At 40.3% G+C, this 27,340-nt stretch overlaps 1 protein-coding gene and 2 long non-coding RNA genes across 21 annotated transcripts in view; 1 reads left to right on the top strand and 2 right to left on the bottom strand.

Moving 5' to 3' along the window:
• LOC125787471 (uncharacterized) overlaps positions 1 to 27,340 on the bottom strand; it is a 241,440-nt gene that overhangs the window by 65,561 nt on the left and 148,539 nt on the right. The gene's annotated exons all lie outside the window — the stretch shown is intronic.
• elmo2 (engulfment and cell motility 2) overlaps positions 1 to 27,340 on the top strand; it is a 35,930-nt gene that overhangs the window by 3,966 nt on the left and 4,624 nt on the right. For 18 of the 19 annotated variants that reach the window (XM_049471727.1, XM_049471715.1, XM_049471725.1 and 15 more), the window contains 18 exons: positions 4,309 to 4,411; positions 5,084 to 5,124; positions 7,821 to 7,893; positions 8,813 to 8,863; positions 9,672 to 9,841; positions 10,569 to 10,668; positions 15,145 to 15,296; positions 15,477 to 15,555; positions 16,776 to 16,826; positions 16,952 to 17,074; positions 17,911 to 18,030; positions 18,142 to 18,246; positions 19,165 to 19,273; positions 19,748 to 19,884; positions 22,881 to 23,044; positions 24,855 to 24,967; positions 26,627 to 26,734; positions 26,853 to 26,935. In XM_049471727.1, coding sequence (XP_049327684.1) covers positions 4,313 to 4,411; positions 5,084 to 5,124; positions 7,821 to 7,893; positions 8,813 to 8,863; positions 9,672 to 9,841; positions 10,569 to 10,668; positions 15,145 to 15,296; positions 15,477 to 15,555; positions 16,776 to 16,826; positions 16,952 to 17,074; positions 17,911 to 18,030; positions 18,142 to 18,246; positions 19,165 to 19,273; positions 19,748 to 19,884; positions 22,881 to 23,044; positions 24,855 to 24,967; positions 26,627 to 26,734; positions 26,853 to 26,935 — 1,878 coding nt within the window. In that variant the 5' untranslated portion in view covers positions 4,309 to 4,312. The remainder of the gene's footprint in view (positions 1 to 4,308; positions 4,412 to 5,083; positions 5,125 to 7,820; positions 7,894 to 8,812; positions 8,864 to 9,671; positions 9,842 to 10,568; positions 10,669 to 15,144; positions 15,297 to 15,476; positions 15,556 to 16,775; positions 16,827 to 16,951; positions 17,075 to 17,910; positions 18,031 to 18,141; positions 18,247 to 19,164; positions 19,274 to 19,747; positions 19,885 to 22,880; positions 23,045 to 24,854; positions 24,968 to 26,626; positions 26,735 to 26,852; positions 26,936 to 27,340) is intronic. The other variant, XM_049471728.1, reaches the window with a different exon arrangement.
• Positions 17,083 to 17,541, bottom strand: LOC125787472 (uncharacterized). The gene is made up of 3 exons (XR_007429347.1): positions 17,490 to 17,541; positions 17,308 to 17,440; positions 17,083 to 17,224 (listed from the first exon to the last, which is right to left on the bottom strand). It is a non-coding gene; the product is annotated as an uncharacterized LOC125787472 (long non-coding RNA).

The following is a 27,340-nucleotide window of genomic DNA, read 5'->3' as shown; positions in this document are numbered from 1 at the left end:
TCGTCGCCAGCCAACTGCAATCTTTTTTTCCTGCCAGATGCAGCTCGGCCCTGTCAGATTTCTCTCTGCCTGTGTCCCAATTTTGTACTACACACTCACACTCACACTCTCATACTTCTACTATTTAACATGGTGTAACTAATAAATTTGACGGCAGCTGATGATGTGGATACAGGTGAATTTAAATAGAACCGGCACTGTAGGTATGATGTGAAAATCTAGTTGAGTGTGACAGGATGATATTGGCTGTTCTACACTACAATATAAGGTATAGACTATATACTAATCTAAGTACTAGTGCAGGTTCAACAGTTTATAACTGTTAGTACCCAACCATTTTTTTCAATCATATAATCCTCAATGTGAGTAGCTCCTCCCTTTCTGTGTCGCATTGCACTTTTGGAAACCAGTGATAATCATAACCTCTTACACTCAAAACAGACCAATTCTGAATATGAATTGTGTATCATGGACATTTGCGTGAAATCAACTTTCACATTGTTCTCTGTTACCTACGTTGACATGCCAAAAGACATTGGTCAGCAGTATATGAACATATACATGTGTGGACATTCCCAAGCCTTCCCCTAAGGCAGGGGTGGACATTCATTCATAATTAAAAAATACATATTTATATAAATTTAAATACATTTACGTATTTATTTTTCCTTCACACTTGTAGCATGTATTTGAGTCAGTGCTTGAATATTTGTCACGCTTACATTTGACTTGTGGTCGGTCAAAACCGAAGTGTGTTGCCACGGTGATGATAAACCCCACCTCTGCCCAGCAAGGAGTAGGACACAACATCGGCATGTCCTGACGTGACCCAGTAGTCACACTAATAGCTAAACAACTGCTAAAACATGGCTGCATCCAGAAGATGGAAAGCCAAACGCAAACATGAAAATGAACTCAGAACCTTCCTAGCAGAGTAGGAGGATTTGTATTTTTACTGAGAGGAAACTTATGCCAAATGTCATTTTCATATTTTAAAGCAGGGGTGTCCAAACTACGGCCCGCGGGCCATTTGCGGCCCGTTTCCTTTTTTGGAGCGGCCCTTGAGGTATTTTAGAAATAAAATGAAAGTTGGCCCGCTGTTAAGCAGGTTTTTATAATGTGAGATTCAAAGGTTGAACGCTATGTGTCAGAAACGGGCCAAAGAGTCTAAAAGCGGAGAGGGTGCGTATTTCTAGCGCAGAAAAACGGCCCAAAGAGTCTAAAAGCGGAGAGGTTGCGCATTTCTAGCGCAGAAAAACGGCCCAAAGAGTCTAAAAGCGGAGAGGGTGCGTATTTCTTGCATAGAAAAACGGGGCAAAAGAGTTTAAAAGCGGAGGGGTGCTAAAAGTTGCCGTAATTAAGGGGTTTAATATTAAGAGACATCATGAAAAAAAACATCAATTTGAAAAATCTTAGTTTACACAACACTGTCAAAGATAAAGATAGTAAGTCAAGTAAAACGGTGTGTAAATGAAATAATCAGGGAAAAATAATTATTTAAATTGGTATATTTCATTATTTGTTTTGTTACAGAGTCGTTGGCCCGTGACTTAAAATATATTTCTCCTTCTGGCCCCCAACAAAAAAAATTTGGACACCCCTGTTTTAAAGCTTCCAATCTCCAGCGCCACTTTATCTCACTACATGCCAACATGTACCACAAGTTTCCAAAGTTACCGAATTGTGCAAAGTACAAGCTGAACACTTTAAAGTCAGACAAACTGTTTCAGAAGTTAACAAAACAGTCAGAAATGGTCACGCTTGCCTCCTATCAGCTTATAGGGAATGGGAATTTGTAAAAAGTTGTCTCGGCGATGCCACTGCAATCTCGTTGTTGTGGTAGTCCTGGCATTCCTCGGCACATATTTGTTTAAATTCATAAACTGTGGCTCCTGGTAGTAATGAGTTTTTTGTCTCTTTGTGTTTAAGGTTGGTCTCCCCTGCCCTAAGGTATTTATCGTCAGGTGTTATCTTGGAAGTGAGGTAAATTAATAACAGTTGGAGCATGGCCTGATAGGAAGGTGGCCATTCAAAGCATTAGTCACTATAATTGACAATGTCGATTATAAAAATGTGTCCAATTGAACCCATTAAGCCCAATTTGTATTTCTGAGTCGAACCTACGACGTAGCCTAGGCATATCAGGTGAGAGTACACTATGCAGTGGAGTGCATTTATACTACTGCGTGCGCATAGCAGCACCAATCACAGCTGAGGCTGTCCATGTTGAACGACACCTAGTTCTTGGATGTGTTTCCACGAACAAACCCTTCACCTGCCCCACAGCGCCGACACAAACATACCCTACACCTGCCGTGCAGTGAGTGAAGAGTGATGAGTGAGTGTGACAGATTCTCCTCGGATTCCGACTATTAATTTCTGTTTATAAATAAGCATTAATTCACAGTTACAGTAGATACAGTAGATCATGCAGAATACATGGTACACAGGCACAGTCTGTAGGAGACTTGTGGAACCAATTAACATAAACCGGAAAGTGTAGCTGCAGCACTGTTGCTATTATTAACTCACTACTGACTTAGCCCATATTTTGCACTGAGAAGTTTAGCTCTGAGTGGAAGTGGGAGCACACAAGCAGAGAGCACGCATAGAAACGCAGATCATTCATACGTTTTATATATATATATATATATATATATATATATATATATATATATATATATATATATATATATATATATATATATATATATATATATATCACTTAGTAGTATATATATATATATATATATATATATATATATATATATATATATATATATATATATATATACTACTAAGTGATGTGCATGTACAACATGAGAGAGACTGATTTCGGCAAAACACCACTTCTATTGTTAAATGGAGGATGGTAGCCTGACTTAGATTTCTGTAATTGGTCTGAAAATCTGAACCGTTAAAAAAAATTTGTTTTTGATCTGATTATTTTACTGTGGTTTGCGGCACCTTATTAAAGCTGCTATTTTGACTGGGATCAAATTAAAAATGTAGGATGGTCCGGACCGAGGTGTGTGAATCAGCATGACCAGATCCAAGAAGCTTTATGAGGCCTTCAGCAAGAAGCTTTTAGATGAAGATGAGTCTGAGACACTGTGTGTGTGTGTGTGTTTGTTTGTGTGTGTTCTGGTGTGTATGTGTGTGTGTTTGGTACAGCAGTGTGTATTTTGTTCGGTTGTATTTTTCTCTCATTAAGCAGCAGCTGAATCCCACACACTGGAGCTCGAACCGGCTGTGTGGGAGTACTCTGGCGCTGGTGAGCAGATCGTCTGAACATTCTGCTGCTGATTGGTGCTGCAGGGTTCCTCAGGATCTGGACAGGAACCAGACTTACACAGTGGTGGAGGAGGATAAGAGGAGAACGCTGCGATGGGGGCTTGTTAGAACACGTACAAACAGGGCTGGCTCTGGTTCTCTCAGAGCATACTTGGGAGCCACAAAACCATTGGTGGGAGGGTCGAATAACTTTCTTTGTTTCTCCTGGATGAGGCCTGTAGCCGGTGTACTAACACTGTGGTAGTGATGTTGGACAAGAGGCCTGTAGCCGGTGTACTAACACGGTGGTAGTGATGTTGGACAAGAGGCCTGTAGCCGGTGTACTAACACTGTGGTAGTGATGTTGGACGAGGCCTGTAGCCGGTGTACTAACACTGTGGTAGTGATGTTGGACGAGGCCTGTAGCCGGTGTACTAACACTGTGGTAGTGATGTTGGACGAGGCCTGTAGCCGGTGTAATTACACTGTGGTAGTGATGTTGGACGAGAAGCCTGTAGCCGGTGTACTTACACTGTGGTAGTGATGTTGGACAAGAGGCCTGTAGCCAGTGTACTAACACTGTGGTAGTGATGTTGGACAAGAGGCCTGTAGCCGGTGTACTAACACGGTGGTAGTGATGTTGGACAAGAGGCCTGTAGCCGGTGTACTAATGCTGTGGTAGTGATGTTGGGCGATGCTTGTAGCCGGTGTACTAATGCTGTGGTAGAGATGTTGGACGAGAATCCTGTTGTCATACAGCCCTAGTTAGATTATTTGGCATCTCCTTCAGTAGAGGGTTCTCCTCTACATCTACATGCACCAGAACAACCTCACAGGCAGTCTAGAACCTCCAAAAAGTCTATCGCAGCTATTCTCACGGCTGTGCCCGCTGTGGCTGTCAGTCCCTCGCCATTTCCTCTTTTCTCTCACCACTTCCTCATCTTCAGAATTAGTGGGAAAATGAGAAGAGTCTGTATTAATACTTTTGGAGTAATGCAGTAACTGGATATGTTTGTGTGTGTTTGTGTGTTACAGTGGAATGCCAGAGAGGAGAGCCGTCATGCCACCGCCGTCAGACATTGTGAAAGTAGCCATCGAGTGGCCTGGTGCCAACGCCCAGCTCATCGAAATAGACCAGGTCTGTACATCCATCCATCCATCCATCCATCTGTCGATTCGTTCCTCCATAAACACATCCAATCATCCATCCATACAAGCATACATACATACAGCTATCCATCCACCCGTACAGCCAAGTATCCAAGCTCACTTTCATCCATCCATACATCATACATCATGGATTAATCCATCCATCCATCATATGTCTGTTCTCATTCAGTAATTCCATCTATCTATTCATCCATCCGTTTAACTATCTATCTGTACAGTCATTGATTAATCGGTCCCCACATCTATCCACCCATCCATCCTTGCATACTTTTGTTTGTTTGTTAGTTTGTTTTTCTCTCTTTTTCTCTCTCACTGTTTTATTTATATATATATATATATATATATATATATATATATATATATATATATATATATATATATATATATATATATATACTTTTTTTTTTTTTTTTTGAGACATGCTGAATTAGAAGAAAAACATGGTGACACCCCTGTTCCTTACTAGTGTCGCATAATGTGCCTTATGTATCTCTTTATGTAATTCAGTGCACCTTATGTATGGAAAAAGAACAGAAAATAGGTGTTCATTGATTGTGCTTCTTATAATCCGGTGCGCCTTATAGTGTGAAAAATACGGTCCTTTTTTTCGTTGACATTTTGATTTCGTTCTTAATTTCAGAAAAAGCCGCTCTCCTCCATCATACGAGAAGTTTGTGATGGGTGAGTCTCTCTCTTTTTTATGTATATATCACTTCCTCTCTTTCTCTCTAGATGTTTTCTATAAACTCGTTGTTGGTTTGATTTGTAGGTCAGAGGCAGAATTCCTGTTAATATCCTGATACACCTGATGAACAATTCTGTTCTTCACCTCACAGGTTCCTCAGCTGTAATTCAGTCAGTTCTGCTGTGATTGGATAATCAGTCTAAAGCTGGGTGACATTGTGATTTATCACATTGGTTTGAAAATTTTAAAGGTCTTCTTTTGCTAAAATCCACTTTTTTCTTGTTCTTTGTGAAATACAGTAGATCTCTTTGAGTTGTATATGATGTTGCACATGAAACTCTTTCTGAACTTCCATTTTCTGCAGTAGCAAGTAAAAGAAAATATTCAGTAAAACGAGTCGATCAGGAAAAGCACCCACAGGCAGAGGTGAAAGCAGCCGGGCACTTCTCATCAGATAGGAGCTAACAGCGCTAAGCGCTACTGCATGCTAGTTCGTTCCTGTGTTATTTGTGCATAATATCACATCAGTGTTAAATGCTTTGCCCAGTAATTCAGAGCTAAGGAACAAATGGTTAGAATTTGTCTATGGAACACCACCAGTGAAGTACAATTGAAATAGGTAGGTGTATTTTTTAGAACAGTTCTGTTTACACTAGTTAAAAGTAAAAATCCACCCCCTTGTCTGGTGCATGTTGGCTCCAAGTACTAATAATACAGTCAGGAGGAATTTTGGAGCATTCCTCTTCACAAAACTGTTTCAGTTCAGCAAAACTCATGAGATATCTTGTGTGAATCACTCTCTTAAGGTCATGATGCCACAGCATCTCAATTGGGTTGAGGTCAGGACTCTCCAGAAGGTGTATTTTCTTCTGTTAAAGCCATGATGCCCCTCCACCATATTTCACAGTTGGGATGAGGTTTTGATGATGGTGTGCTGTGCCTTTTTTCTCCACACATAGCGTTGTGTGTTCCTTCAAAAAAACTCAATTTTGGTTTCATCTGTCCAAAGTATATTTAGCCAGTACTGCTGTGGAACGATCAGGTGCTTTTCAGCACTTCAAATGTGCAGCAATGTTTTTTTTGGACAGCAGTGGCTTTCTCCGTGGTGTCTTCCCTTAAACTTCATTCTTGTTTCATGTTTTCCTCACTGTAGATTTGTCAACAAAAATGTTAGCATGTGTCAGAGATTCCTGTAAGTCTTCAGCTGACACTCTAGGATTCTTCCTCACCTCATTGATCATTCTGCGCTGTGCTCTTGCAGTCATCTTTACAGGACGACCACGCCTATAGAGTAGCAACAGTGCTGAACTTTCTTCATTTATAGACCGTCTGTCTGTCTTACTGTGGACACATAAACATCAAGGCTATTAGAGATACTTTTGTAAACCTTTCCAGCTTCATGCAAGTCAACAATTCTTGAACATAGGTATTCTGAGAGCCCCTTTGTGTGAGGCATGATTCACATCAAGCAATGCTTCTTAAGAACAGCAAACTCAAAACTGGTGTGTGTTATTTATAGGACAGGGCAGCTTTAACCAATACTTCCAATCTCGTCTCATCACATCTTGGCTCCAATTAGCTCTTAGAAAAGACTTTAGCCTTGGGGTTCACATACTTTTCCCACCCTGCACTGTGAATTTTAACATGCTGTGTTCAATAAAACCATGCAAACATATCATTTTTTGTGTGGTATTAGTTTAAGCAGACTGTGTTTGTCTATTTCTGTGACTTAAATAAAGATCAGAACACATTTAATGAGCAATTTATGCAGAAATCCAAGTAATCCCAAAGGGTTCACATACTTTGTCTTGCAGCTGTATATGTGGAGTTTTTTTTTTATAAGGTGCATTTTCTTCATTGTTTATACAGTTAAGAAATATATTTAAAAAACATAAATTTAAGTGATCCAAATATAAGAAAAAAACCTGAGCAGAGTGCATCTTTACACCCCTAGACGTTATAATAAAAACAAAAAATGTATAACAGTACTACAAAATACTGCCTTTATTGCCCAGCTCTACATCAGACTGAAATGTGAGTCCCAGTCTGGGTTTAATTAAAGACAGTGGTGGGAAAATGCTGACTATAGGCGTGGTGTTGAGTTTGGGGGAGCTGAGCGGTGCCCTCACGAGGCCTTTAGACCTGAACTCTGTTCTAGAATCTAAATAGAGCCTGAAAAGAGGCATCCTGCTGTAGATCTGCTCAGTTCTGTGAGTAATAGTGGAGAGCTAATGGGCTGCAGATGGTGAGCAGACTCGGCTCTGGGAGACTTTAATGTTAGTTATATAAGCACTCCAATTACTCTCTCTCTCTCTCTCTCTCTCTCTCTCTTTCTCTCTCTGTCTCTCTCTCTGTCTTTGTTTTTTCTCTTTTTTTGTCTCTTTGTCTCTTTTTTTTCTTTCTTTTCTTTCTGTTTATCCCTGAATGCAATCAAACCCTTCTCACAGCAATGTTCCAACATCTAGTGCAGAGTCTTACCATACATGTAGAGGATTTTACTGCAGAAAAAAGGGACAAACTTTGATTTTAGGATGAACGTAGATGATCGTGTGTGCGAATGCTTTTGGACATTTTTACTGTGTGTTAATAAATTGTATATGGATATTAATAAATTGTATATATGGAAAACATTATCTAATTTTAGTTTTATTAATTAACTATTTGTTTCTTTGTTTGTTTACTTGTTTGTTAGGTGGTCTCTGTCCGGTTCTGAGCAGTTTGCGCTGCGTTACGCTGATGGACCTCAGCTCTACATCACTGAACAGGTAAAATATCATGTTTTTTGCACTATAAGACACATTTAATATCCATATATTTTCCCACAAATCTTCTGTGCGCCATATAATGGGCGCCAGTGCGTCTTTTTAATATAAATTCTACCAGTCAGGTTGTAAGAAGCAGTAAAGCCACTCTGCTGAAAGACAGAGTTATACAGGAGTTTTAGTTCAGTAGCTTGCTGCTAACAACTGCTAGCATTGCTGGAGCAGTAGCATTGCTGGAGCACTCTTTCGCTGTTCAGAGATGAGTATATCAGACTGTGGCCTGTACCATTTTAAGACAAGCTACGTGGGACGAACCGCTAGCCAATATCGCCCTGGGTTAATCTGTGTAGCACTACCACTAACATTTACTAACGCTAACTGTGGATAGGGCTAGCGGTAAGCCCTTAATGCTAATGCTGCTGCACCCAGCCTTAGTGGGAATCTATGCTTACTGTAAATAAACAGAAGCACTTTACTCACCCAAATAAACAGTTTTCAGCAGAGAAATCTGTGTAGATTAACATACAGCGCTCGTTTGACGTTAAAAGAAAATGCTTTTACAGTTTTTACAGTTTTACAGAATTACAGATTTGTTTACTTAGCTTAGCTTTACTTAACTTAGTCACCACCACCCAGAGGCGAGATCTGCTGAATTAGAAGTAAAACATGGCGATACCCCGTTTCATACAAGTGTCGCATAATGCACTTTATAATCCAGTCCACCTTATATATGACAGTAGACTAGAAAATAGATGTTTATTGATAGTGCACCTTATAGAGCAAAAAAATATGGTATGCACTTACAGTGTGTCTTACATTTTACTATGTTCAGTAGGCTATATAGAGTGTTAACAGTGTGTAATTAACGTTTATTAAATCTTGAATTACTAAGCTTCTCCTCCTCTCTGTTTTTGGGTTCCAGAGTCGCGGGGAGATCAAGAACGGGACCATCCTGAGATTAGCCATCTCTCCAGTAATGCACTCATCTCTCATTCAGAGCTAAACCGTAGTACAGGCTGAATCATTTATAGCAATTACTGAATCATTTATGGCAATAACTGAATCATTTATAGCAAATACAATTTTTTTTTTCATTTATTGCAGTTACTGATACAATTGTTTATTGTGTTTAATGAATGATTTCTACATGTATATGTTTTATGCTAAATTATGCATTACTGGATTATCCATAAAAGATACTGAATTATTTATAGCAAATACTGAATCATTTATAGTAGATACAGAATCATTTATTGTGGTTACTGATACAATTATTTATTGTCTTTAATTAATAATTTCTATTGCTATATGTGTTGTACTAAATTATGCATTAGCCATAGTAGATCTTGAATAATTTACAACATTTAAGAAATACTGTATAGGAGTAACTGAATCATTTACAGCATATCTATTGTATTTAATGAATCATTTATACTGGTATATGCATTATATTAAATTATGCAGTACTAGATTTTTCATAGGAAATACTGAATCATTTACAACATTTAAGAAATTCTGAATTATAGTTAACAAATCATTTATTGGAGTTACTAGATCATTTATAGCAGGTATTGAGTCATTCATAGTACATACTGAATCATTAATTTCATATAACAGATCTGTTGCAGATATTAAATCATTTACTGCCGTATCTGAATCAGCTATAGGGTTTAATCAATCATTTATAGCATTTAATAAAGTGAAACTTTTGAAGAAGCTCTTGTTTTTCAATTCAGTGATTCAGATCTTCTGGATGTATTGTTTTTGTGTGTGTAATGTAGACGAGAGCGGCTCGGCAGCTTTTGGACAGGATCCAGTCTCACGGTATCGACGCTCGCCTCGAGGCTCTGAAAGAACTGGCTAAGCTCTCCGCTGACCCCACCTTCGCCACAGAGTTCATCAACATGGAGGGCATCGGGACCCTGGCGCGGCTGGTGGAGAGTGGCACGCAGTGAGTTCAGCACTCCTTACTGAATATATCCTCCATATTTGCTAGGGTGCACTGTATAAACTGTTGTGGTGCATTATGGGAACTGTTATAGTGTATTATCGCACTGGATTGTAAGGTGCATTATGAGACACTAGTAAGGAACAGTGCTGTGACCATGTTTCTCTTCTAAGTCAGCAGGTCTCACCACTGGGTGGTAAACAAAGATTTCCACTAAGGCTGGGTGCAGCTGCATTAGCATTAACAGCTAACCGCTAGCGCTATCCGTGGTTAGCAGCTAGTGCCACTTGACAGGCCTACACTGAGGAACCCTGATTGTTCCGGGAAACTAGGCTGATATTAGCTGGTGGTTCATCCCACATAGTGGTTTTAACATGGTAAACACGCAGACCGATATACTCACCTCCGATCAGAGAAAGAGCTAGTGCTTAGCACAGTTAGCGGCAAGTGCTCATGCTGCTATAGCAGAGCTAGCTAAGGGTTTGCAGCAGGCTACAGGCTGATGATACTCACCTCTGAACTGTAAAAGAGCTAACGCGTAGCAGCTATAGCTAATACAGTTCAGCTGTGCTAGCCGGGGATAGCAACAGGTCACAAACAAATAATACTCACGTCTGAATGGAGACAGAGGTAGCGCTTAGCGGAAAATGCTAATGCTGCTCCAGCCTCGGTGCTGGAAACTGCACTAAAGCACATGGCTAATTCCTGTGTTTATTTGTGTGGGTTTCAGTTTTGGGGAGATGTTGGCCTTCACCCTCACAGCATTCCTGGAGTTGATGGATCACGGCATTGTGTCCTGGGACCTGATCTCGCTGTCCTTCATCAAACAGGTGTGTAGAACTACTTCCATCAACAAAAATATATGAAGAAATCAGACTTTATTATCAGAAAAACAGTGGAAGAATGTAAACAATAGACCTTAAAAAGAGATACGCCAACAACTTCCTTTACAAAAATATTTTTAATAGGTCCATAAACACTTCAAACTGACTAAAAATACTCAAAATACAAAATGTAAGATATACAGGGGTTGGACAGTGAAACTGGAACACCTGTCATTTTAGTGTTGGGAGGTTTCATGGCTAAATTGGAGCAGCCTGGAGGCCAATTGCACATTGCACCAGTAAGAGCACAGTGTGAAGGTTCAATTAGCAGAGTAAAAGCTTAGTATTGCTCAAAATATTGCAATGCACACAAATTATAGATGACATACCAGAGTTCAAAAGAGGACAAATTGTTGGTGCACGTCATGCTGGTGCATTTGTGACCAAGACAGCAAGTTTTTGTGATGTATCAAGAGCCACGGTATCCAGGATAATGTCAGCATACCACCAAGAAGGACCAACCACATCCAACAGGATTAACTGTGGACGCTGTAAGAGGAAGCTGTCTGAAAGGGATGTTCGGGTGCTAACCCGGATTGTATCCAAAAAACATAAAAACACGGCTGCCCAAATCACGACAGAATTCAATGTGCACCTCAACTCTCCTGTTTCCACCAGAACTTTCCGTCACCACAATAAATTATTGTGGTCTAAACCAGGTGTTTCAGTTTCATTGTCCAACCCCTGTATTTCTCAAATGGTTTAGTACACAAGTAAGACAAGTTTAATGTCCGTTTACAGTATGTTATTATGGAAGCCAAAAGAGGCAATACAGTATTAAAATTGGCCACAATTCTTTGCTTTCTCCAGGTCAGTGTGCATAAAAATTATCCTTCAGGCTACAGTATTAATATATTTAAAAGGGGTATAGTTACTGCTCTTGGAGCTTTTTTGCACCTCGTATCCAATGTTTTATGGAGTTTTATCACTTGTGATGAATAAATGATTCTGTAACCAAGACCTATTCTTTGCTCGGTGGGGGAATAAGGGGAAAGTTTTTGAGAGCTGTGGAATGATTGCTTACTTCCATTCGTCCCCTTTTTTAGTGAAAAATTGCAGTTTGCTGTTGTTTTTTTACTCAAAAAAAACACTTATAGAGTGAGAAACAGCAGAAGGAGCTCCTCAGATAAAGTGCTGTTCTCTTTTCTGTCTAGACCGAGTGAGACAAGTGTTTGACTCCAGTTTGTTAGCTTGTTATGCTGTACCAGTGTGCTTCTATGGCGGTCCTGTTCTACACAGTGCTCCACAGCGCCTCTAGTGTATATGAAAAATGCATACCGGTTTTACATTTCCTGATAAACTGGTATAATGCCCAGCACTAGTATAAACTCAGGATAGAGGTTAAACATTAATGTCACGTTGCCACCAGAATACGCCCCCTTAGTAGACAAGACAAGATAAGACAAAGTCATGGCGAATCACACAGAAGCAGTATAAGCAATATAAACTATATGAAATGATAATAATAAAGTTATCATAATGCAGAATAAAGGCAGTTGCCTCAACAGCAATCCTTTGATATTCCCAAAGAACAGGCTGCCCTCCAAACACCCGATACACATATATAATTTAGCACTTTATTCCACCCCTTCCTCTTGTGCACACGAAAACAAGGGTTAGGAGTACAAAATAAAAATGGGATTGGGCCTTGGTCTCTTTTTTTTTTCAACTCACTGGGTATAACCACAGTGACTCCGCCCATCTGTGAGGTCACATGGTCACATGCATGTACTTGATCCTCACCCTTTCTAACCATTAAACTGTATTCAATATTCAGGTGTGAATACAGTCCTTATATTGGGTTTGGATGAGTTTTATATAAACTTTTTAATTTGTGGGCTGTTTGATTGTTTGATTGTTTGACCCCTGGACCTTTTCCACATAGCGCTCTGTGTAGGCAGCCTGTTACCTAGCAACAGCCAGCACTGGCCTTCAGCTTCCTTATCCTCATCTATGAATAGTCATGTCTTCTTCAGTGTCTCTCTCCTGCTCACTCGCTCGCTCTCTGTGGTCTAAGAATCTGCAGGGTTTAGTCTCGAGAAGGTGAAGAACATTACTAAATAAAAAAAAGCAGTGTGAAGAACCAAGAGGGAGCGAGAGAGACCGAGCAAGAGAGAGCGAGAGAGACCGAGCAAGAGAGAGCGAGAGAGACCGAGCAAGAGAGAGCGAGAGAGACCGAGCAAGAGAGAGCGAGAGAGACCGAGCAAGAGAGAGCGAGAGAGACCGAGCAAGAGAGAGCGAGAGAGACCGAGCAAGAGAGAGCGAGGGAGACTGAGCAAGAGAGAGCGAGGGAGACCGAGCAAGAGAGAGACCGAGCAAGAGAGAGCGAGAGAGACAGAGCAAGAGAGAGCGAGAGAGGTAGAGCAAGAGAGAGCGAGAGAGGTAGAGCAAGAGAGAGCGAGAGAGGTAGAGCAAGAGAGAGCGAGAGAGGTAGAGCAAGAGAGAGCGAGAGAGGTAGAGCAAGAGAGAGCGAGAGAGGTCGAGCAAGAGAGAGCGAGAGAGGTCGAGCAAGAGAGAGCGAGAGAGGTCGAGCTAGAGAGAGCGAGAGAGACCGAGCAAGAGAGAGCGAGAGAGACCGAGCAAGAGAGAGCGAGAGAGACCGAGCAAGAGAGAGCGAGAGAGACCGAGCAAGAGAGAGCGAGAGAGACCGAGCAAGAGAGAGCGAGAGAGACCGAGCAAGAGAGAGCGAGAGAGACCGAGCAAGAGAGAGCGAGAGAGACCGAGCAAGAGAGAGCGAGAGAGACCGAGCAAGAGAGAGCGAGGGAGACCGAGCAAGAGAGAGCGAGAGAGACCGAGCAAGAGAGAGCGAGAGAGACCGAGCAAGAGAGACCGAGCGAGAGAGACCGAGCAAGAGAGGGCGAGGGAGACCGAGCAAGAGAGAGCGAGGGAGACCGAGCAAGAGAGAGACCGAGCAAGAGAGAGCGAGAGAGACCGAGCAAGAGAGAGCGAGAGAGACCGAGCAAGAGAGAGCGAGAGAGACCGAGCAAGAGAGAGCGAGAGAGACCGAGCAAGAGAGAGCGAGAGAGACCGAGCAAGAGAGAGCGAGAGAGACAGAGCAAGAGAGAGCGAGAGAGGTAGAGCAAGAGAGAGCGAGAGAGGTCGAGCAAGAGAGAGCGAGAGAGACCGAGCAAGAGAGAGCGAAAGAGACCGAGCAAGAGAGAAAGGGAGAGAGAGACCTAATGAGAGAGCGTGAGTGACAGAGCAGTTGAGAGAGAGAGAGCTGGCAACATAGGAGAGCAAGAGTGACCGAACAAGAGAGAAGACCCAACGAGAAAGAGATAGATTGACTGAGCAATTGAGAGAGCGAATGCGAGAGCAAAAAAGAGGGAGAGCAAGTGACCAAGCAATTGAGAGAGTGAGCAAAGAAGACTAAGAGCGAAAGGGACCAGACAAGAGAGAAAGTGAGAGACCGAAGTAGAGACCAAGCAAGAGAGAATGCAAGTGTGACTGACCAATTGAAAAAGTGAGAGAGATCGAATGAGAGAGTGTGAGTGACCGAGCAGTTGAGAGAGCGATAGAAAGAGAGCGAAAAAGAGAGCGAGAATGACCGAACAAACGAAAAAGCAAGAGTCGTATAAGATATCAAGCAAGAGAGAATGTGAGAGTGACCAAGCAATTGAGAAGATGGGACCCAACGAGAAAGAGCGAGAGTGACCTGAGCAATTGAGAGCGAGTGCGAGAGCAAAGAGGGAAAGCAAGTGACCAGGCAATTGAAAGAGCGAGCAAGAAGACTAAGAGCGAGAGAGAGCGGACAAGAGAGAAAGCGAGTGACAGAAGAAGAGACCAAGCAAGAGAGAATGTGAGTTTGTCTGAGCAATTGAGAAAGTGAGAGAGACCGAATGAGAAAGTGTGAGTGACCGAGCAGTTGAGAGAGCAAAGAAGGAGAGCGAGAATGACCGAACAAACGAGAAAGCGAGAGACGAATAAGATATCAAGCAAGAGAGAATGTGACAGTGACCAAGCAATTGAGAAAATGGGACCCAACGAGAAAGAGCGAGAGTGACCTGAGCAATTGAGAGAGCGAGTGCGAGAGCAAAGAAAGAAAGCAAGTGACCAGGCAATTGAAAGAGCAAGCAAGAAGACTAAGAGCGAGAGAGACCGAACAAGAGAGAAAGCGAGTGACAGAAGAAGAGACCAAGCAAGAGATAATGCGAGTCTGACTGAGCAATTGAGAAAGTGCAGGTGAGCGAGCGAGAGAGAGTGAAGAAGAGGGAGAGCAAGAGCGACCAAACAAGAGAGAAAGCGAAAGAGCAAATAAGAGAGCAAGGAAGAGTGAGAAGGCAAATCAACATTAGCTATACTGATTAATATACGTAGATAATATTCGTGTGTGTCTGCGCGTGTGTCTGCGCGTGTGTCTGCGCATGTGTCTGCGCGTGTGTCTGCGCATGTGTCTGCGCGTGTGTCTGCGTGTGTGGACAGATTGCCGGTTACGTGAATCAGCCGATGGTGGACGTGTCGATCCTGCAGCGTTCTCTGGCGATACTGGAGAGCATGGTGCTGAACAGTCACAGTCTCTACCACCGGGTGGCGCAGGAGATCACCGTGGGACAGCTCATCGGACACCTGCAAGTGTGAGCACATACACTCACACACACACGCAAACACGATATACCACATAGGCCCCTCCCACACACACACACGCACCCAATCACAGCGCAGCTCCACCACAGCGGTGCACGGAGAACCCGCAGGCTGGTTCTGAGCGCCGGAGAGCATGATACCTCTAACCGTGTGTGTCTGTCCTGTTCCAGGTCCAATCAGGAGATCCAAACCTATGCTATTGCCCTTATTAACGCTCTGTTCCTTAAAGCTCCGGAGGACCGACGCCAGGTACACACACTCTACACACACACACACACACACACACACAGTACTCCACACACACTCCACACACAGTACAGATGCTCTACACTAATTCTGTGCATACTGCATAATTTACACAATCTTTTAGATGTTAGCATCGCCAGTTGTTAGCTGTTAGCCATTTTCATTAACACCCGCAGTCTGTTAGCCTAGCTGCCATTGAGCAAGCTAGCTGCATTCGGGTGTTAGGGTGTGAGGGTAAAAACTACAGGACTTGAGTAAACTATAACCATAATCCACTTATCCATCAACGAATTGCCCAATCAATCACTTACTCACTCTTATCAGCACAGGTTCATCCATCTGTTATTATAAAACAGTCCCCATAAGTGCATATCAGCTAGCGGTTAGTTCCACATAACTTGTTTTAACACTGCAAACATGCAGACTACAGTGCAATATACTCACCTCTGAACAAGGAAAGAAGTAGCGCTGTGGTTAGCGGCTAATGCTAATGCTGTTGAATCCAGACTTAGTGCTGGAGAAACTTAAAGCTCCACTAGGTAGGATTTGAGATTTTGTGCTCGTGGGCTCCCCCTACAGTTGTAGAGTGTAATAAATGTTTCAGGCGTTCACGTTTTCTGGCTTTCACAGACATATTCGGTCTCTTTCCAGCTTCTGACATAGTGTCTGTATGTTATTTAGTAAAGAATGAAGCAGTAGTCCTTGTAGAACTGTTAGAACTAAAGGTTGGAAAGCAGGTCACAGTTCTCGCGAGCGTTGGTTGCGGCCGCCTCTGGAAACATACAGAGTCTGGTTTGAGCTCAGAGGAGCTCCGGCACAGACACGAGAGCACTGCTATTCCCCCTATTACAACCTATTCAAGCTGTAAGTTTACTTCTTTAAAAAGATCAAAAATCAAGGAAATCCTACCTAGTGCTGCTTTAACTGAAAACTCACACTAATAACGCTGTACTTCAGTAGAGTGGCTTTGCTGCTCCTTACAAGCTGACTGGTAGAATTCATACATAAGTTGCAGATTATAAGACGCACTGTCAATTTTTGGGAAAATTAAAGGATTTTAAGTGCGCCTTATAGTCCACAAATTACAGTACTGAAAAAAGCTCATGGTATTCTGGTAATAAAAAGCTTATATGGAGCATACCAGTTTCTAGATGTTGTTTATAAAGTATAGTGTTGGGTCAAGAAATGTATAAAAAATGTGTGTGTGTGTGTGTGTTTTGAAGGAAATGGCCAGTACGTTGGCTCAGAAACACCTCAGATCCATCATCCTCAATGTAAGTGCCAGAGACTTTTATTGTGTACAGTAGATCTGAGTAGGTAGAGAGAGATGCTTTGTGTTGAGGTGTTCGGCACTTCTGTGTGTTTCATCCTCACCGTTTCTTCACGTTGTTCTGATCAGCATGTCATTCGCGGCAATCGACCAATCAAAGCCGAGATGGCGCACCAGCTGTACGTGCTGCAGGTTTTAACCTTTAACCTGCTGGAGGAGCGCATGATGACCAAAATGGATCCCACTGATCAGGTAATGGAGATGTGTGCGGCCACTCATTGATAACTGTTATGTGAGTAAGAGGCTTTATGATTAATAACTAATAATTACAGATTTTCCATTTGATAAAAAACAAAAACTAATAGATAAAAAAGACACAACTACATATAGCATTCTAAAAACCTAAAACTAATTGGTAAAAAAGGCACAACTACATATAGCATTCTAAAAACCTGAAACTTATTAATGTATAGCATTCTAAAAACCTAAAACTAATTGATAAAAAAGGCACAACTACATATAGCATTCTAAAAACCTGAAACTTATTAATGTATAGCATTCTAAAAACCTAAAACTAATTGATAAAAAAGGCACAACTACATATAGCATTCTAAAAACCTAAAACTAATTGAAAAAAAGGCACAACTACATATAGCATTCTAAAAACCTAAAACTAATTGATAAAAAAGGCACAACTACATATAGCATTCTAAAAACCTGACATTTGTTAATGTATAGCATTCTAAAAACCTAAAGCTAATTGATAAAAAAGGCACAACCACATATAGCATTCGAAAAACCTAAAACTAATTGATAAAAAATGGCACAACTACATATAGCATTCTATAAACCTAAAACTAATTGATAAAAAATGGCACAACTACATGTAGCATTCTAAAAACCTAACTTTTGCACCAAATAGGACACACTTTTTTCAAATAAAAAATTTTAAGCAGAATTTGGCACTACCTGAACACCTGAAAAGGCAACTCGGAGGCCTTCAAAAAAAGCAGTCAGTGTAAAGAATAGAAAGTGAGGGGACTGTGATAGTGAGGGGATAATAGCCGTATCTCTTCATGTGTCTTTAGGCTCAGAGAGACGTCATCTTCGAGCTGCGCCGGATCGCGTTCGACGGGGAGAACGATCCCACCGGCACTGAGAAGAGGAAGGCCATGTACACCAAGGACTACAAGATGTTAGGCTTCACTGTGAGTCCCACAGCGCCCCCTAGTGATCTTATTCTTACTGAATAAAACTCTTCAGATACAGTCTTCTGTAATGTCTGTTAATCTGAGCTGCTGTTGTTATTCACTGTACAGAACCATGTAAACCCTGCCATGGACTTCACTCAGACTCCTCCAGGAATGCTGGCTCTAGATAACATGCTGTACCTCGCCAAGCTCCACCAGGACACCTACATCAGAGTAAGCAGAACCTTCAGAAAGAAACTTGATAAAGATATAACAGTGTCAGTGGTACAGAATCAGGGTAATCAGTGGTACATTTTAAGCATAACTGACTGTATATAACATTAGAATAAACTCAAATATACATAAAGTTAATTACAGGTGGTAACCTGATGTTTATTTGAGTTTAGTCTAGTGTTATATAAAGTTAGTGGTGTTTATTTGGGTTTATTCTAATGTTACATACAGTTAATTATGTATATTTGAGTTTATTCAAGTGCTATATAAAGTTAATGGTGTTTATTTGGGTTTATTCTATTAAGTTATTGGTGTTTATTTGGATTTATTCTATTGTTACATACAGTAACATTGTTACTGTACATACAGGTTTGTTCTATTAAGGTAATGGTGTGTTTGGGTTTATTCTAGTGTTACATAATGTTAATGATGTTTATTTGGGTTCATTCTAGTGTTTAAAATATACCCAAATAAACATAATTAAATGTTATGTAATATAGAGTTAATTACAGGGGGACACCTGGTGTTTATTTGGGTTTATTCTAATGATATATAAAGTTCATGATGTTTATTTGGGTTTATTTAAATAGTAAATATGTAATTACCAATATACACTGATGTTTATTCTAATGTTATATAGAGTTAATTACAGATAAACACTCTCACTGTTTCACCACTGACTTTATATGTATTGGGGTTTATTCTAATGTTATATAGAGTTAATTACAGATATACATTGATGTTTTTTTGTGTTTATTGTAATGTTATGTAAAGTTAATTACAGATATACACTGCTGTTGATTTGGGTTTATTGTAATGTTATATAGAGTTAATTACAGATATACATTGATGTTGATTTGGGTTTATTGTAATGTTATAAGATGTTATTGATGTTGATTTGGGTTTGTGTGTGTTTAGATTGTTCTGGAGAACAGCAGTCGGGAGGATAAGCATGAGTGTCCGTTTGGACGCTGTGCTATAGAGCTGACCCGGATGCTGTGTGAGATTCTGCAGGTTGGAGAACTGCGTAAGTGTCTGCAGTCGAGCCCAGTCTAGCGATTGGCTGATGAGCCAATCATGTGACTTACTTAGATATTGGGTTACAGAGTGGGGAAAAGGGAAGGTCCTAAAACAAATACTAAAGAAAATGATGAGATTCTTTGTACTACTTTAGAAGTAGTACATTTATCTTTGAGAAAATACCAAAAGTGTAAGAGAGTAGAATCATCTGGCATGTGTCTGACTGTCCTTTATAAATTCTTTGTAATTTTTAGTAAATAGTAAAAAAGTTATAAATTTTTTAAAATGTCCTGAAAAACTGGCCTAGAGCCTTAAGAGTTTAATATGGTGTGCTAAACTTGAATCAGAATAGGAGCCTCTCTGACAGGAAGCAGAGATGGGGGCCAAGATAAAATGAGTCATTGATCGAAAAATTAAATGTCAAATCATTAAAATAATAATATTTGCAGTCCTAGTTATGGGTGTTTTTGTCTCTCTACAGCGAATGAGGGCTGTAACGACTACCACCCCATGTTCTTCACCCACGACCGAGCCTGGGAGGAGTTCTTCTGTGTGTGTATTCAGCTCCTCAACAAGACCTGGAAGGAGATGAGAGCCACTGCAGAGGACTTCAACAAGGTGTGTGTTAAGAGCCCTTTATAAATAATATGATTCTTTGATTTTACCAATTTGAAAATCTCTGGAATATAATCAAGAGGAAGATGGATGATCACAAGCCATCAAACCAAACTGAACTGCTTGAACTTTTGCACCAGGAGCGGCATAAATTTATCCATAAGCAGTGTGTAAGAGTGGTGGAGGAGAACATGCCAAGATGCATGAAAACTGATTTTTGAACTCTTGAAACTTTATGAATATTAACTTGTTTTCTTTGCATTATTTGAGTTCTGAAAGCATCTTTTTTTCTTATTTCAGTCATTTCTCATTTTTTGCAAATACATGCTCTAAATGACAGTATTTTTATGTGGAATTTGGGAGAAATGTTGTCTGTAGTTTATAGAATAAAACAACAATATACAGTGAGTCCAAGAAGTATTTGATCCCTTGCTGATTTTCTTCGTTGGCCCACTAATAAAGACATGATCATTCTATACTTTTAATGGTAGATGTATTCTTACATGGAGAGACAGAATATTAAAAAGAAAATCCAGAAAATAAATCTAAGGAATATATATTAATTGATTTGTATTTCATGGAGTGAAATAAGTATTTGATCCAGTTAGACACTCCCAATCAACTTGTTACCTGACCTGAAGCCACCTGTTCTCACTAATCACTTGTGTGAAAAACACCTGTCCACAGAATCAGACAGATCACACAGATTTCAAGTCTCCAACATGGGTAAAACCAAAGAGCTGTCACAGGACCTCAGAGTCAGAATTGTTGACCTTCACAAAGCTGGAATGGGCTACAAAAAGATTAGTAAGGTGTTGGATGTGAAAGTAACAACTATTGGTGCAATTATCAGAAAGTTTAAAGAGTATAACATGACAATCAACAGACCTCGGCCCGGTGCTCCAAAGAAGATTTCGCCTCGTGGGGTGGCAATGATGCTGAGAACGGTCAGAAATCGTCCTGCAACCACTCGGCAGGAGTTAGCAAATGACCTGAAGGCAGCTGGGACCACAGTTTGCAAGGAAACAATTGGCAACACTTTGCGCAACAATGGATTCACATCCTGCAGTGCCCGAAAGGTACCCCTGCTGAAGAGAGCACATGTGGAGGCGCGCCTCAAGTATGCCAATGATCATTTGAAAGATGAACCAAGTTATTGGGAGAAGGTTTTGTGGTCAGACGAGACCAAAATTGAACTTTTTGGCCTCAACTCCACCCGCCATGTGTGGAGGAAGAAAAATGCTGCCTATGACCCCAAGAACACTGTGCCCACCGTCAAGCATGGAGGTGGAAGCGTAATGTTTTGGGGGTGTTTCTCTGCCAAGGGTACAGGGCTACTTCACCGCATCACTGGGAAGATGGATGGAGCCATGTACCGCACAATCCTGAGGGACAACCTCCTCCCCTCTGCCAGGGATCTGAAAATGGGCCGTGGTTGGGTCTTCCAACATGATAACGACCCTAAACATACAGCAAAGGCAACAAAGGATTGGCTCAAGAAAAATCACATTAAGGTCATGGAGTGGCCCAGCCAGTCGCCAGACCTCAATCCGATCGAAAATCTATGGAGGGAGCTGAAGGTCAGAGTTGCCAAGCGACAGCCCACCAACCTTCATGATTTAGAGAGGATCTGCAAAGAAGAGTGGGCCAAAATTTCCCCTGGAGTGTGTGCTAAACTTGTGGTTAACTACAACAAACGTCTCACCGCTGTGCCTGCAAACAAAGGCTTTGCCACTAAGTATTGAGTGTGTTTGGCAAGAGGGATCAAATACTTATTTTCCTCATTGAAATACAAATTAATTAAAATATATTCTTTAAAATTATATTCTGGATTTTTGTCTTGATATTCTGTCTCTCCATGTTAGAATATATCTACCATTAAAAGTGCAGAAGGATAGTGTCTTTATTAGTGGGCAAACAAAGAAAATCAGCAAGGGATCAAATACTTTTTGGACTCACTGTATATTTTACTCAAATATATACCTATAATCAGCAAAATCAGAGAATCTGATTCCGAAACTGAAGTGGTCTCTTCATTTTTTCCAGAGCTGTAATTTCTGATTCCAATCCAGTTTATTCCAGTTCTTAGTCTGAGGCCCAATCCCATTTCCCCATTGTTTTTAATAGTTACAAGGGGAAGGGTTAAAATCCTCCCCCTAATAAAATAATTGATAAAAGATTTAGGTTTAGCAGTTTAGCGCTAAAGTTCGGCAACCTAACTGCTGATTAACTAGCTAGTTAACTTTAGGGCAGCATATGTCTTTAGAAAGGGGGCAGGTGATGCAGCAATTTAATTTTATTGTCCATTCCCTATTTCCTCTGTGATTGGGAGCTAAAAATAAGCTTTTATTAGCTTTTATTTTATTTGATTTGTTTTCATTCCATCTTAAATCCTGCAGTCTGTTGCACCATTTAAGGTGGAACAGGGAAGCTAGCTAGCCATCTACCTACAGAAACAAAATTACTAGCTAATTTTTATGCTTGTTATAAAGGAAAGTACCATAAAACACTGAAACTACTTGTTAAACTATGCTAATATGGTGGTTATTGTACATATTTACATATATTTACAACAAGGAAAATAATTTATGGGTTTCTTTGGTGGCTTGTGCCGCTGCCATCTTGCCAGTGATTTCCATATTCCTCTTTTTTGAGTGTGCCTCTGAAAAATCTACATTTGAAGGGTGATGTAGCCCCAATACTTTCCCCTTTTTCGCAAGCCAAACAAGAATCAGGACACCATAACACTAGCCGTGCACACACAAAACAGAGGGGTAGGGCTTAGTGGTGAAATAGGATTGAGGGTTGGTTTTAACATTTGGTGTTTAGAGTGCCATCTGATGTCCTTACGGTTCTATTACTGGACATTACAATCCATCCGGCAGCACTGAGGAGAGTTCTCAGACAGTAAACCAAATAGTTTAGGTAGAGTCTGCAGTGTGAAGCATGAAACATCCCATAATATGCATTTATTTCTTGCTGTGTGTGTGTGTGTGTAGGTGATGCAGGTGGTGCGGGAGCAGATCACCCGGGCGTTGGCGATGAAGCCGTCGTCTCTGGAGCAGCTGAAGGGTAAACTGCGCAGCCTGAGCTATGCTGAGATCCTGCGTCTGCGCCAGTCCGAGAGGATGAGCCAGGACGACTTCCAGTCCGCGCCAATCATGTGAGAGCCACGCCCATCTTCTCTAAACGCAGTCGAATCAGTTTAGAACCGCTTGCACAGTCTCCTAGCAGAGCTAGAACCATAAATTTGGCCTGTTCTCTTAGGCTGTGTTCTATGGAGTGAATTTTGTGCCAAACGTTTACACAAAAAAAATCAATCCGCAGTCAAAATGTTAAGAATCAAAAGAAAAAAAATGTATGGTGCAGAAAAAATATATAGCAAACATTTTTTTTAATTATACTTGGTTATTTTATTATTCTTTGCAGTTATTTAAAAATGATTTTAGTTTGGATTTTGTCAGTCATTGCTTTTTTGTGTGTTTTTGCGAATTTTCTGTGGATTTTTGTGGATTTTTCAGTTAAAGACTTGATTCTGGAATCGCTCGTTTGCTTCTGGTTCAGTTTTTTGCTTCTGAGTCTTGGTACACTTTTCATGGGTGGGCGGGGCTTAGAAGAAGGCGTTTCCTTTGAATCTTCATTGGTCAACTTGTTTTGGATTTCAGAAGCAAAAGTCTTTAACAGAAAAAAAAGCCAAAATCCAAACTGAAATAATTTTCAAATAACTGCAAGGGTAATAAAGTACCCAAGTATATTTTAAAAATATATATTTGCTATATATTTATTTCTCTTTTGAATTTTGCAACATACAATTTTTCTTTTTGATTCTTAAAACTTTGATTGCGTACTTTTTTGTATGTAAAACTTTTGGCTCAAAATTCACTCGATAGTGTATTATTTATTTATTTATTTATTTATTAATCTGTCTACAACATTGGGTCTGAACGGTTCACTCATGCTTTAAAAAGCAATGCTTCATGTGAAGTTTCGGTTTCATCTTCTCCAGCATCACAGGAGCTATCAAGGAGCTTTTTGGCTGCAGCTGGGCTTATCACAGATAATGCGTTTCAGCTCTCTGTAGAAGGAAACCTTTTTCTTTTTGGCCCCACTCACTTTTTCTTTAGGTTGTGTTCTTGTAAAAGAATGCTGCTGCTCGTCTGACGTTTGCTAAAGATCACGTGGACAAACCAGAACTTTTGGGTTAAATGAAAAGCGTTATGTTTGGAGAAAGGAAAACACTGCATTCCAGCATAAGAACCTTATACTATCTGATAAACATGGTGGTCTTATCATTGATTTAGCTTGTTTTGGTGCATCTTGGCCAAGACAGGTTGCCTTTATTGATGGAACAATGAATTCTGGATTATATCAGAGAATTCTAAAGGAAATGTCAGCACATTTGTCAATAAACTGAATCTCAAAAGAAGGTGAATCATGCAGCAAGACAACGATTCTAAGCACGCAAATCGTTCTAACAAAGAATGGTTCAAGAAGAATAAAGTTAACGTAAAGTCCTCAAACTTCTTGTTCACTCTCTTCACATCTTGTTCATATCTTTTTATGGTGATCTGTAGCCAACCTTGGTCGGAACATTTTGCACTCTTAATCTGACTGCGCAAAAAAAAAGCAGCCCTTCATGTAAAGTTTCGGTTTCATCTTCTTTTCCAGCATCACAGAAGCTATCAAGCAGTTTCAGGGTTCGCAGCTGGGCTTAACACTGAGGATAAATTCCAGCTCACTGTAAAATGGACACGTTATTCATCCACAATCATTTCTTTAATTTGCATCCTTGGATTCTTTTCATTTGCATTTGGCCATTTCATTAAAAACACTAATCACTTCCAACCATGCATATGCAGACACCCCTAGTGATAGAAACATGTAATGGCAAGATAACTGACACATTGCTGTCTATGTGTGTCTGCTTGCCTCTGCGTGCGTGCGTGCGTGCGTGTGTGTGTGTGTATGATCAGTGAGCTCCGTGAGCGGATCCAGCCTGAGATTTTGGAGCTGATTAAACAGCAGAGACTGAACCGGCTGTGTGAGGGGAGCTGCTTTCGTAAGCTGGGGAACCGCCGGAGACAAGGTACCACTTCCCACTGCTGTTATCTAGAACTTCCCTCCCTGATACTCTCACTCTCATGGGGCTGAGTGCAATATGTAAAGCCTTTACTGCAGTAAATTGCAACAAACCTTTAAATAATGCCATCAATGTCCATATACACTACCGGTCAAAACTTTTAGAACACCCCAATTTTTTTCCTTTATTTTTGGCATTTAGACTTTTTAGGGCCAATCAGTATCTGGAAGTGGTACAAAATCCAATATACAAAATAGCCTTTGTCTGCAGCATTTACACCGTATGTGTCAAACAAAATGTGACCCGCCACTTCCTTTTATGTGGCCCACGAGAGCTTAAAATGTCTTTGTGTCTAAACATAAATTAGACAGGCTGTTACAGTAAAAAATAAAAGTGAAATGCTTCAATGCAGCTCACTGTTTTTGATTTTATACTAATTAAGCCTCTTTTCAGTATGTCAAACAATTTGATCAAAGTTAATATTATAACTTGTGTTTGATGTTTTTTTTTTTTTTCACTTGAATAGTTTGATCCTTGACTGATGGAGTTTGTGGATTTCATAACATGATAAATTAAAAGTTTTTTTTTATAACAGAGCAACAGGCAAACATTTTTTATATTTTCAATAAAACTGTAAAGTTTTAATTGAATAGGTGATACATTCACAGTTATTTAACATTAAGAAAATGGGCTTGACGCCCCTAATTTACACAGTTACACACGACACTTTTATACTTTCATTATAACATATATTATATTATATTATATTATATTAACTAACTATTAATAGTTTTGTCTTTAGAGCAGGGGTTCTTAACCTTTTTAACTGTTCAACCCCATTGTAGACTCCAGAAAATGTTGCCCCTCCCAAACATTATTGACAGCGCAAATAAAACAATTAGAAGTTTGCTTACTTAAAGGAACAGTCGGAAATCATATTCCACATTCAGACGGTCTCTGTGTTTGTTTCTTAGACAATACAGATTCACACTGAAATGTTGATCCAAAAGGGAGATGTTTTTTAACGCCAATGAACTCAGTGCTGGGAACTCTGTTAACAGAGAAATCCAAAAATTAGGCAGAGAGCCTTCTGTGTACCTCTGTTTCAGTGCTGCATCAGGCCTGCGAAAATCCATATTCCAAGTACTTTTGGTAAAGTTTTCTCGCTTTCTTTTTTAAGTTTCTGGAAGCGGCAATCTTGCATCTCCACTTCCAATTCGACCTTCTTAAGAATGCTTCACTTAAATCTAGTCTGAAATCAGTAAAAAGAAAACTTTATAAAAAAAATGGATTACCCTAAATTAAGCCTGAGAATAAGTCTGTTTTGATACAGTAAAGTAAAACATAATTTGTTGCCCAAATCTGATTCATCGCAAAGTTAGTTGACATGTTACACATGACCCCCAGGTTAAGAAGTCCTGCTTTTGAAATTAAGATGAAGCTAGAGAGCGGTAATTACTGTTTCCTACACCTTTAAAAGGCTCTTGTAAACTGAAGAAAACTGCTACAGGAAGAGTCAGGTCTGGCTGACCCACATGGCAACACTAGCCATGTTTCAGTTTCAGCAGTTAAGAAAAGACTTATTTAGAGGTCCGACAGGTGAAGTGCAAAGAAAAGGTGTTGATAGGATGATTGTGTCTAACTCTTGCCGTTCTTCCCCTGCAGAGAAGTTCTGGTTCTGCCGTTTGTCTCTGAACCATAAAGTTCTGCACTACGGGGATCTGGACGAGTCTCCGCAGGGCGAGGTGCCTTTTGAACTGCTGACTGATAAAAGTGAGAAAGTTCGGAAGAAACTGTACTATTATTTTTGAAGTATTTTACAGTAAATTTAGTTTGATGATGTGGGTTATCAACGTGTATTTAAACTGGTTCTCTGGTGGTTCTCCTGCAGTTCCGGTGTCTGATATTAAGTCGGTGGTGACGGGGAAGGACTGTCCACATATGAAGGAGAAGAGTGCTCTGAAACAGAACAAGGTACCACAGCATCCACCTGCTGACTGCACTGTACCAGTATTCTATACAACACTCATACAGCACATACAGATCATTTATAAAGGTTTCAAGTCACTGGTGGCCGATATGACTGGGGTTTAGTGTTGCACGGTATACTGATACTAGAACAGTATCTAAATCTAAATACTAGATCATTAAAAACTGTACAATACTCCATTTATTTAATACTGTATTTAGCCCAATGAGAACCAGGCGCTGCGTTTGAAATAGAAAAATCACATATTGTTGTCTTCCCAGCTTAATAACTCAAGAAAGGCTCAACACATCAGCATAGACCATATAGGGTATATTGCTAGAAAGTGCTAAATCCTACCTGTGAGGATCCATGATTTATTTATTGTGAAAAGCACTCAATAATAAGTTCCT

Source organism: Astyanax mexicanus, chromosome 24 (assembly GCF_023375975.1).
Source record: "Astyanax mexicanus isolate ESR-SI-001 chromosome 24, AstMex3_surface, whole genome shotgun sequence".
In the NCBI taxonomy this organism is placed as follows: domain Eukaryota; kingdom Metazoa; phylum Chordata; class Actinopteri; order Characiformes; family Acestrorhamphidae; genus Astyanax; species Astyanax mexicanus.
This window is presented reverse-complemented; position numbering and strand designations above follow the sequence as displayed.